The following is a 12,500-nucleotide window of genomic DNA, read 5'->3' on the forward strand; positions in this document are numbered from 1 at the left end:
CAGACACACCACATCGACGTAGTTTGAGCCTGAGTCCGTCCTTCCAGACTTTGCCGAACGCCTTCTCCATGCCAGTCAATCCAGACAGCAAGCGTGTTCTTCTTTTCTTGGAATGCGTCCTCAATGCTTTGAGCGATGAATGTGATCTGGTCTCCTGTTGATTTGTGTCGGCGGACGCCTGTCTGTTCAGGGCTCAGCAGCTGATACTTCTCAAGATTCCAGACAAGCCCAGTGTTGACAAGTCTCTCCATCAACTTTCCTAAGCAGCTTGTAAGGCTGATGGGTCTGTAGCTGTCAGCCTTCGACTTGTCCTTTCCCTTTTTGTGAATGGGGATCATGTCTGCTTCCCTCCAACACTGTGGGACTGATCCTATCTTCCAGCTGGAGCTGAAGATTGTTAAAAGGACTGCCATGCTCTCCATCCCAAGATGCAGAATCATTTCATTTGTGATTCCGTCTGGTCCAGGTGACTTCTTCAGGTTGAGGCTCTGCAACGCTTCCTCCAGCTCTTTCTCTGTGGAAGCTGTGGTCATGACTTCCTCTTGGGGCTCTTTCTCATAAAGTTCACTTTGGACCCTGTGCACAGCAGCTCTATGTTCAGGAGGGACTTCCAGATTGCTGATGTTTTTATAGACGTCTATGAAGTAGTCTGCTGCTTTCTTTCCATTCTCTTGTATTGTTATTGTGGTGTGACTTGTTGTTTCGTTGCTGAGGGTTCTAGCCAGTTTCCACAGCTTGCTGTCATCCTTGTCGAGATTTAGGCTTTCAGTTTCAGATCCAGCCAAACTTCCCTTTACGGGTCTGCTGTTCAAGAACGATAACTTATGCATGCACTTTTAAAATTTTAGCCCGGAAGTAGGTAAACAGCGAGAGTTTAAGTAAATATGGCGTGTGCAATGCAGACGAATGAAGATGAAAATATAAATTGCAGAGAACGCAAACCTAACTTCTCTCGTGCAGAAATCAGGGTGATTCTTGAAGGAGTGAGTGAGCACAAGCATGTGCTACTTGACTATTACAGCAGCTCTTCTTCCAGGAACGCCATCTTCAAACAGATCACAGTGCGAGTGAACGAGGTTGCAAAAAAGGAGTTCGAAGGAAAAGTACAACGAGACTGGAAGCAGGTGAGGAAGAAATGGACAAATTTAAAGCTCGCTTCATTGAAACACCACAGAGCCAAACTGAAAGAAGGACAAGTGGTTCATGATGTTGAAACAGCTTCCGAAGAAAACCCCAGTTTCACTCAGCAGGTGCTCGATATCATTTCATCCGAAAACGAAAGTAACCAAGAACCAGTAAATTCCACAGATGATAATGCCGCCGTGTATGACAAAATTTCGGGGACATCTTCAGATAGCGAGGACTCTAAAGATGATACTCAGTCAGATCGTGTGCCCTTGCACTGTACACGGGCAATAAAACAAGAAAAATCAGACAGTGTTACTCGTGATGAGGTTAACCGGGCACAATCAGTAGACGAGAGAATGCATTTTAAAGTTGAACATGTAGCAGCCTCTGGTTATGTAGACCCTGTTCCGATGACTTGCAACTCCAGCACACAGCAGCGTGTGCATCTGGAAGAAAGTGGTCATAATGTAAGATTACCACCCAAGGGAGTTTTTGAAGAAAGCAGTCCTCCTAGACATTTTTCCAATGCTGAGGACACTTGTTTACTTACAGGAGTACCAAAACACTCGACAACACATCCCACAGATCAGCACACAGTTGGGAGAACAGATGAACTGGAACAGAATCACTGGCAAACAATGTTGAATAAAAGCAGTATATCAGGAACAGAGGAAAAGACAAGACAAACGGAAGGTCAACACTGCGCATTCTCAGAACCCCAGACACATACCTTCATCAAGACAGAGGCCAATTTGTCCCCTCCACACACCAGAGAAATACGAAACTGTCAGGTCACTACAATCAGTGTAGACATCACTTCTTCTGATTCTGTCAGACTGGTGAACACTGATGACAATGTCCATCTTCAGGACTCGGGTAATGCTGAAACACCACTTATACATTTTAAAAGTGAAAGCCGGCACTCAGTTAAACAGCAGGAAAATACAACACCTTCCAGAAGAAAAATCAGATGTGATGTGCCTGATGCAGACAGTGATGTATTTCAAAGTGGGAAAAAAACCTCAAAGTTTACGAAGAAAGAACTGGACATCATGCTGACCCTGTACGAAGCCAACAGCAGGATTCTCCATTCCAAGAAAAGGGACGCGGACACTGTAGTAATGAAACGCCAGGTCTTTGAACACATGGTGAACCAGCTCAACGCTTCTGGTTTGTAAAATCTTATTATTGTCTTTTGTCTTTGTAAAATTTTATATTTTAACCATAGTTGTTGTAAATTACACTAATTATGACTGTTTAAGTAATTATATGATATGGTTTTTTTATTGATTAGTACAGAACTAGAAATTGGTATGTGTAGTCTATAGATCTATACATGTATACGTGTCCACAATTGCACACGCATACATACACTCACACACTCAGAGTTACACACAGTGACACACACACACACACACACACACACACACACACACACACATACATTCTGCCCCTCTTTCCCTCTCTCTCTTTCCCTCTCTGTCTCCCCCCTCCGTCCCCCATTTTCTCTCTCCCTTTCTTTCTCTCTTTCAGACTGCGTCTCTCTTTCTGAATGTGTCTCACTCTTTCACAGTACTCAAACCCACACAGAGAGCAACAGAGAATTCAAAACAATCCCACCCCTCCCACGCCCCCCACCCCCCACACCCCTCTCTCTCTCTCATCTCAGTGTTTATCATGCCAACCAGTCTGTCAAAAATGATTTTTAGGAACTAATTATAATATGAAAAATAGCTGGCATAACATAAAAGGTACCTTATGTAAGTTACAAAAATGAGCGGAAGATGTTTCTAGTCATAGACTCTTTCTCAAGTGCCTTTTTCTTTTTCTTTTTTTTCACCTTAGGCTTACCCCAACAACTGCCACCACATTATGCCTTCAGTCTCCACCTTCTTTGCTACAACCCTGTCCACCTTCAGAACCCTCTTTACCATTCTCCAGTCCCGGGCTGTTTCCCTTTTGACAGTTTCAGTTTCTCAAGGAGGCATCACTGTGTTCAGACAAATCCATATATATATATTACACCACTTTCGATAGATGCTGGTCAGGCCTTGAGTGTATACATTTGTGTACCTATCAGAGTGGACATAATTATTGTACAGAATTTGCCGGAGGACAACACTTTCGTTGCCTTGGGTTATTTTTCAGTGCACCGAGTGAGTAAGTACTGCACTAAGGGACCTTGGTTTATCATCTCATCCGAGTGACTAGATGCTCAGTTGGATTTTCCAGTCAAACTTTGGAAAAAGGACGAGAGCGTGATTTAAACCCATCCCCCCTGGACACTGTAGTGGTTGATAAGCGTCTGAACCATTCCACCACCTTGCCCCTTTCCCATGGATGCTGCTTTGAAAACATGAAGTCAGTGAGCTGAACTGTGTTTATCCAGTCAGTGGATTGAATTCACCACCAAAAGACCTCTGTTACCTGCCTATGCACTTAAAAAAAAAGTTAATAGTCCAGGGCTACAAATACAATTTTGAATCACACACACACACACACACACACACACAGAGTCACACACACACACATGCACATCCCCTCACCCCCACCCTTACCCCTCATTGTAACATTTTTATCATGATTATTGTAAGTATGTGTAACACGTATGGGACACAAATTTATTATATTATCATCTAGTATTCATGACCTCTTTTCTTTTTTTTTTACATTTTACATACGTCAGTTATAATTTACTGTTAACAAAATGGGTGGGGTTTTTTTTTCTCTCCTTGAGTTTGATCTAGTTTGATCTCTTTTTGGAGTTTTCCTTTATTACACATACGTCAATTATATGTTATCAAAATGTTGTTTTTCTCCCAGCGTATCATCTAGTTTGACGCCTTTTCCTTGTTACGTATTTGTAAGTCATATGTTAGAAAGTTGATATCAAAACGGATTTTATTTTTCTCCCAATGTTTCATCTGGTTTGACCCATTTTCCTTTTTTATATCTTACATACATCAATTATATGTTAACAAAATGCTGTTTTGTTGTTGTTTTCTCTCTCCTGGAGTTTCATCTAGTTTGATCCATTTTCCTTTTCACTTATGTGCCAATTTTATCATCACATGTTAACAAAATATTTGGGGGGGGGGTTTCTCCTTGAGTAAGATTTTCATCTAGTTTGACCCATTTTCCTTTTTCAGTATAATTTTACATTATATATATATGCGTCAGTTATAATTTATATGTTATCAGAATGGATGTTTTCTCTCCCAGTGTTTCAGCTTGTTTGACCCCATTTTCTCTTTGTATTTTGTATTTGTATTTGTATTTCTTTTTATCACAACAGATTTCTCTGTGTGAAATTTGGGCTGCTCTCCCCAGGGAGAGCGCGTCGCTACACTAAAGCGCCACCCCCACCCCCCCTCCCTGCCCCACCCCCCCCTTTTTTTTTTCTATTTTTTCATGCGTGCAGTTTTATTTGTTTTTTCCTGTCACGTGGATTTTTCTACAGAATTTTGCCAGGAACAACCCTTTTGTGGCCGTGGATTCTTCTACATGCGCTAAGTGCATGCTGCACATGGGACCATGGTTTATCGTCTCATCCGAATGATTAGCGTCCACATCAAGGTCTAGAGGAGGGGGAGAAAATATCGGCGGCTGAGCCGTGATTCGAACAAGCGCGCTCAGATTCTCTCACTTCCTAGGTGGACGCGTTACCTCTAGGCCATCACTCCACTTTTATACACACACACACTTTTACATATGTTAATGAAATGGAAATTCTTTTTCTTTTTTTCTTTTTTCAAACAACAAAAGGAATGGGGCACAAGGGGCGCACAGTGCACCACGTGCGGAACAAGCTGAAGAACCTGAGGTCGGAGGTGCTGCGCTGGCGGCGCAGGTGCAAGGAGAGCGGCGACTGCGGTCTGGAGGAGGTGGGGGAGATGACGGTGCACAGCCTGGACCAGCCTCTCCTCGACCGCCTGCTGAGGACCATGGCCAGGGAGGAGGATGACCTGAGGGAGGAAGGTGCTGACTTTTTTTTTTTTTTTTTTTTTTTTCACCTTCTGCCTCACACACTTCTTCTTCTGCTTCTTCGTTCGTGGGCTGCAACTCCCACATTCGCTTGTATGCATGTATACGAGTGGGCTTTTATGTGTATGACCATTTTTCTCAAGGCCTGACTAAGCGCGTTGGGTTGCGCTGCTGGTCAGGCATCTGCTTGGCAGATGTGGTGTAGCGTATATGGATTTGTCCAAACGCAGTGATGCCTCCTTAACTTATGACCATTTTTACTCAGTTTTGGGGGGTGTACATGCTGGGTATGTTCTTGTTTCCATAACCCACCGAATGCTGACATGGATTATAAGATCTTTAACGTGAGTATTTGATCTTCTGCTTGAGTATTCACTTGAAGGGGGTTCAGGCACAAACAGGTCTGCGCATATGTTGACCTGGGAGATCGGAAAAATCTCCACTTTTTACCCACCGGGTGCCATTACCGAGGTTTGAACCTGGGACCTTTAAATTGAAAGTCCAAGGCTTTAACCACTCGTCTACTGCACCTGTCAAAATGAAAGTAGAATAAGCCCCATAACCATGGCAAGGGAGAAGGACAACTTGAGGGAGGAAGGTGTTTGTTGTGTGTCCATCGTATCTGTTCAAAGTGAAATGTGTCTGTCATATCTGCTCAAAATGAAATGTGTCTGTCATATCTGTTCAAAGTGAAATGTGTCTGTCATATCTGTTCAAAATGAAATGTGTCTGTCATATCTGTTCAAAATGAAATGTGTCTATCATATCTCAAAGTGAAATGTGTCTGTCATATCTGTTCAAAGTGAAATGTGTCTGTCATATCTGTTCAAAGTGAAATGTGTCTGTCATATCTGCTCAAAATGAAATGTGTCTGTCATATCTGTTCAAAGTGAAATGTGTCTGTCATATCTGTTCAAAATGAAATGTGTCTGTCATATCTGTTCAAAGTGAAATGTGTCTGTCATATCTGTTCAAAATGAAATGTGTCTGTCATATCTGTTCAAAGTGAAATGTGTCTGTCATATCTGTTCAAAATGAAATGTGTCTGTCATATCTGTTCAAAGTGAAATGTGTCTGTCATATCTGTTCAAAATGAAATGTGTCTGTCATATCTGTTCAAAGTGAAATGTGTCTGTCATATCTGTTCAAAATGAAATGTGTCTGTCATATCTGTTCAAAGTGAAATGTGTCTGTCATGTCTGTTCAAAATGAAATGTAAAATGAAAGTAGAATAAGTCCTATGATCCATTGTAACAAACCCAGTAGGCATTGTGCTGAGCTGAGAACATGTGCAAGGAATTAGTCAGTTTTAACGTCTGTTGGATCTTGTTGGACCCAAAAGGGTCTCACTTTAAATTAGATTATATTATTGATATGTATATATATACACAGGTGCTGTGTTATAATATTGTGTTGTAAGAATCTATCTTACATATTAACAACACAACAGTGCTGACGTTTTTTGTTGTTGTTTTTTCCTTTTTTACCTGGTTTGAAAATTTATGATTTGTGTGAAACTGAGAGTGGTTTTTTTTTCTTCTGTTTTTGTTGTCCTTTGATTGATGGAATATTTTATTTTGTTGTGTTAAAATTATTGTAAAGATTCTTGTTTTTTGGTATAGTAGTAGTACATTAAGAGAAAGTATTTCATATAATATATATCTTTTATATTGTATAGATATCATTATATGCATGTTTTTACGAAGGACTGAAAAATGTTCACTGATAAAAGCTTATTATTGCAGAGGCTGCCAGTTGTGAAGCTGAAGGTACTGAGAAGAAAGGAGAACAGATTTCTCCAGTTGGAGAGCAGATTTCCCAGAATTCCCCAGTAATCCAGAAGCATCTGGATTCTCTGATCGACATTGTGAGTACTGGTTCACTTAGTCAGTCAGCTGTAAAACTTCAGGCCTTAACCCATTCAACCATGGGGAGGTTACAGCCTCAGCAGGTTTATATGCCATACTTGTATTTGTTTGTCTTTCTTTTTATCACAGCAGATTTCTCTGTGTAAAATTCAGGGCCGCTCTCCCCAGGGAGAGCGCCTCGCTACATTACAGCGCCACCCATTTTAAAAATATTTTTTCCTGCGTGCAGTTTCATTTGTTTTTCCTATCGAAGTGGATTTTTCTATAGAATTTTGCCAGGAACAACTCTTATTGCCGTGGGTTCTTTTACTTGCTCTAAGTGCATGCTGCACACGGGACCTCAGTTTATCGTCTCATCCAAATGACTAGCGTCCAGACCACCACTCAAGATCTAGTGGAGGGGGAGAAAATATCGTCGGCTGAGCCGTGATTCGAACCAGCGCGCTCAGATTCTCTCGCTTCCAAGGCAGACGCGTTACCTCTAGGCCATCACTCCATATTGATGTGGGGGAAAAAAAGACCTGCAGCATGAGGTGTGGTACAATGTAATACAATGCAGTACAATACACTATAATACAAATACAATATGATAGGCAATGCAATACAATACAATAGTGAATACAATACAGTACAATACAATACAAATACAGTACAATAGAATACAAATACAATCCTATACAATCCAATCCAATCCAATACCAGTACAATACAGTGATTCTGATAGTGTGTTATTCATTCAGTGTAGACGGCTGCGGACGCTAGGAGTCGAGGCAGGAGCAGCTGTGTTTCAAGACAACAACGTGCTGTGTTGCGGCAGTAGTCGTCTGAAACGTGTAGTCACACATCCACTGCTGTCCTCGATTTTGTCAGGTCAGTTGATTATAATAGGTAAAACATAAATATAGTATAATAAATCTGCTTCTTCTTCTTCCTCGTTTGTGGGCTGCAACTCCCACGTTCACTTGTATGTACATGGGTGGGCTTTTACGTGTATGACCGTTTTTACCCCACTATGTAGGCAGCCATACTCAGTTTCCGGGGGTCATACACGTAAAAGCCCACTCGTGTACATACAAGTGAGAGTTGCAGCCCACGAACGAAGAAGAAGAAGTGTTTGTGCTCGACATCAGCCTGTCCGTAACCTTCTCCTATCCGGTTTGCTTCACTGTTGTCATTGTATTTCTGGCTTTGAAAGCAACACACTGTGTTTTTCCAGAGGTGCCCACCACAGTCGGCCAGAACGGCCAGAGTGGAGAGCAGTGGACAGTGAGTATGCTGCCTGCTTCCTGTCCGGACCCTGCGGCACGACCTCTGAGCTCTCCTGACCACCAGGAAGGTCGCAGCGCCCTTAACACCCCAGCGGACCGCAGGGATTCCCAGCAGGCATCAGAACACAGTAGGTCGCCGAATCCTTCCGTGGCAGCCGTCAGCGTGTCTGTGGAAAAGCAGAACAGCGATGAGCTGTCGGCAGAAGTGACTGGTTCCCACACAGAGGTGACCTTTTGCGAACCCCTGACCTTGACCTGTGACAGGGACGATGATGGTGAGGGGAGTGTTTTGGAGGAGGGTGAGGAAGCGGTGAACAAGGAGAACCTGCTCAGACAGGTTCTGTCGGCGCTGGGTGACGATGTGGTTGGCAGTGGTGACAGCCAGTCAGCAGACATGACAGGCAGTGACAGGAAGACCGTGATCAGGTGAGACTGCTTGATTATTGATCATCCAGAATGTATTATATTGCTTTTTATTTTATTTCCTTTATTTTAGGAGAAATCAGAGGATGTGTAAAAGTTCTGCTAATGAGCAGGTTAGTCTCAGCATCACTGGAAGGCTCTTTTTCTCTTGTTTTTTCTTTTTTGTCTTTTTTCTTTCCTTTTTTTTTTTTTTTTTTATTGTTGGGGTTGTTATTTGTTTCTTTTTGTTCCTTCCATCATCATTTTTCTCCTTGTTGTCTTTTCTTTCTTTTCTTTTTTCTTCTTCTTCATATTCTTTTATTTTTCTCAACTTTTTAATCTGTCTTCTTCCCAATGGCAATGTTGGAACATTTACAAGACCATGCACCATATGATACACATATGTGATAGTTTCACACAGAATCATATTGGCTGAAAGTGAAGCACAGTACACACTCTCTCTCTCTCTCTCTCTCTCTCTCTCACAAATATATATTCCGTTGAGATATTATAGCAGACCAAGTAAGTTTCGGTTAGTATTACTTCTGTCTTCTACAAATGATAACGTTTTTTCGAATCTTGCCATATTTATCTATAAGTCATTAAAACGACGGAGTTTCATGATTGGTTAAAGAGAACAGAGCTTTGAGCATACACGTTGTAAGATTATATTCTTATGCAAATCTATTCTTACAAAATATGTAATCACCCCTTGAAATGGGGCCATGGCCTTATTGAATAAACTTTCGTTTCGTTTCGTTTCGTTTCGTTTCTCTCTCTCTCTCTCTCTCTCTCTTACTCACTCAACTCCTCACCCTTTCCACAGGCACTATACCTAAGTGCAATATATATGTGCACACTGGATATTGTATTGCTTTGTTGTTGTTGTTGTTGCAACAGATTTCTCTGTATGAAACAAACTCAGGGTGCTCTCCCCAGGGAGAGGGGCATCAGGGTGCTCTCCCCAGGGAGAGGGCATCAGGGTGCTCTCCCCAGGGAGAGGGGCATCAGGGTGCTCTGCCCAGAGAGAAGGGCATCAGGGTGCTCTCCCCAGGGAGAGAAGGGCATCAGGGTGCTCTCCCCAGGGAGAGGGGCATCAGCGTGCTCTCCCCAGGGAGAGGGGCATCAGGGTGCTCTCCCCAGGGAGAGGGGCATCAGGGTGCTGTCCCCAGAGAGAAGGGCATCAGGGTGCTGTCCCCAGAGAGAGGGGCATCAGGGTGCTGTCCCCAGAGAGAAGGGCATCAGGGTGCTGTCCCCAGGGAGAGGGGCATCAGGGTGCTCTCCCCAGGGAGAGGGGCATCAGGGTGCTCTCCCCAGGGAGAGGGGCATCAGGGTGCTGTCCCCAGGGAGAGGGGCATCAGGGTGCTCTCCCCAGGGAGAGGGGCATCAGGGTGCTCTCCCCAAGGAGAGGGGCATCACTGCAGTGCAGCTCCATTGGTTTTTTTTTTCCTTTTTTTTTCTGTAATATTTTCACTATCAAAGTGAATTGTTCGTCAGGGATTTTGCCAGGGACGTACCTTTTGTTGCCTTGCTTTCTTTGTATGCATGTATTGTGTGTGCTCCATGCGGGGATTCATTTTATTGTGAATTGATCCAATATGATGTTTGCATGCATATTCTGGAAGTGGATTGATCCAATATGATAACGTTGTTTGCACGCACATTCTGGAAATGGATTAACCCAGTATGATAACGTTGTTTGCATGCATATTCTGGAAGTGGATTTATCTATGCAGGGATTCATTTTATTGTGAATTGATCCAATATGATGTTTGCATGCATATTCTGGAAGTGGATTGATCCAATATGATAACGTTGTTTGCACGCACATTCTGGAAATGGATTAACCCAGTATGATAACGTTGTTTGCATGCATATTCTGGAAGTGGATTTATCTATGCAGGGATTCATTTTATTGTGAATTGATCCAGTATAGTAATGTTATTTGCATGCATATTCTGGAAGTGGATTGATCCAATACGATAACGTTGTTCACGTGCATATTCTGGAAGTGGATTGATCCAATATGGTAACGTTGTTTGAACGCACATACTGGAAATGGATTGATCCAGTATGATAATGTTGTTTGCACGCACATTCTGGAAGTGGATTGATCCAATATGATAACGTTGTTTGCATGCATGTTCTGGAAGTGGATTGGTCCATGCGGGGATTCATTTTATTGTGGAATGATCCAGTATAATAATGTTGTTTGCATGCATATTCTGGAAGTGGATTGATCTAATATGATAACGTTGTTTGCACGCATATTCTGGAAGTGGATTGATCCAATATGATAACGTTGTTTGCACGCACATTCTGGAAATGGATTAACCCAGTATGATAACGTTGTTTGCATGCATATTCTGGAAGTGGATTTATCTATGCAGGGATTCATTTTATTGTGAATTGATCCAATATGATAACGTTGTTCACATGCATATTCTGGAAGTGGATTTATCTATGCAGGGATTCATTTTATTGTGAATTGATCCAGTATAGTAATGTTATTTGCATGCATATTCTGGAAGTGGATTGATCCAGTATGATAACGTTGTTTGAACGCACATTCTGGAAGTGATCCAATATGATAATGCTGTTTGCACGCACATTCTGGAAGTGGATTGATCCAATATGATAAGGTTGTTCACATGCATATTCTGGAAGTGGATTGATCTAATATGATGTTGTTCACATGCATATTCTGGAAGTGGATTGATCGAATATGATAATGTTGTTCACATGCATATTCTGGAAGTGGATTGATCTAATATGATAATATTGTTCACATGCATATTCTGGAAGTGGATTGATCTAATATGATAACGTTGTTCACATGCATATTCTGGAAGTGGATTGATCCATCCACTCTTCTTCCTGTTCTCAGCGAACGGTCAAGGTCACGACCTGATGCAGAGGAGACTCCTTCGAAAAGCAACCTGCAGGAGAAGGCCGCCTCAAGGGAGACCACCTTGGGTGGTGGCGTCGTGCATCAACAGAGTGGCTTCCCCTTAACACTCACCGCTGCCGCCAGTGTTGCTTCGGCTTACAAGGCGCACCCTGCTACGTCCAATCAGCTGTCGTCCTCCGTGCAGCCATCCCTGCAGGGGTGTGGCGGAAGCAACACAGAGGCAGAGGCAGAACCGTTGGTGGAGAGAAAAGATTACATGTTGGCGGATGGCCACGCCCAGCAAGGCAGAGAGACAGAGGGGGGGAGTGTGGTGGACATGAAGTGCCCTGTCGTTTTGCTGGTGAGCTGGTTACTGGTTGGGCTGAATGTGAGAGAGAGAGAAGAGTGGTGTGAGAGAGAGAGGGGGAGGGGGGGAGTGTGGTGGACATGAAGTACCCTGTCGTTTTGCTGGTGAGCTGGTTACTGGTTGGGCTGAATGGGAGAGAGATGGGGAGAGAGAACTCAGAACTCAGAACTCAAAACGTTTTTATTCAAGGATTAAGATTTTAGGCATAGCCTATTCTTCCAATCTGTCCTCGCTAATCTACATCTATTACAAATAGCACACATATAAATGGACTGATCTATGCAGGGATTCATTTTATTGTGAATTGATCCAGTATAGTAATGTTATTTGCATGCATATTCAGGAAGTGGATTGATCCAATATGATAACGTTGTTCACGTGCATACTCGGGAAGTGGATTAATCCAGTATGATAATGTTGTTCACATGCATATTCTGGAAGTGGATTGATCCAATATGATAACGTTGTTCACGTGCATATTTGGGAAGTGGATTGATCCAGTATGATAATGTTGTTCACATGCATATTCTGGAAGTGGATTGATCCAATATGATAACGTTGTTCACATGCATATTCTGGAAGTGGATTGATCC

At 42.6% G+C, this 12,500-nt stretch overlaps 2 protein-coding genes across 3 annotated transcripts in view; both read left to right on the forward strand.

Moving 5' to 3' along the window:
- The window catches only part of LOC143277658 (uncharacterized), a 615,105-nt gene that overhangs the window by 117,423 nt on the left and 485,182 nt on the right, over window positions 1-12,500 (forward strand). The gene's annotated exons all lie outside the window — the stretch shown is intronic.
- The window catches only part of LOC143277343 (uncharacterized), a 53,521-nt gene continuing 41,905 nt past the window's right edge, over window positions 885-12,500 (forward strand). The window contains exons 1-6 of the mRNA XM_076582129.1: window positions 885-2,298; window positions 4,894-5,106; window positions 6,858-6,979; window positions 7,721-7,850; window positions 8,197-8,674; window positions 11,538-11,901. Of these exons, the coding sequence (XP_076438244.1) occupies window positions 885-2,298; window positions 4,894-5,106; window positions 6,858-6,979; window positions 7,721-7,850; window positions 8,197-8,674; window positions 11,538-11,901 (2,721 nt within the window). The remainder of the gene's footprint in view (window positions 2,299-4,893; window positions 5,107-6,857; window positions 6,980-7,720; window positions 7,851-8,196; window positions 8,675-11,537; window positions 11,902-12,500) is intronic.

This window comes from Babylonia areolata, chromosome 34 (assembly GCF_041734735.1).
Source record: "Babylonia areolata isolate BAREFJ2019XMU chromosome 34, ASM4173473v1, whole genome shotgun sequence".
Classification (NCBI taxonomy): domain Eukaryota; kingdom Metazoa; phylum Mollusca; class Gastropoda; order Neogastropoda; family Buccinidae; genus Babylonia; species Babylonia areolata.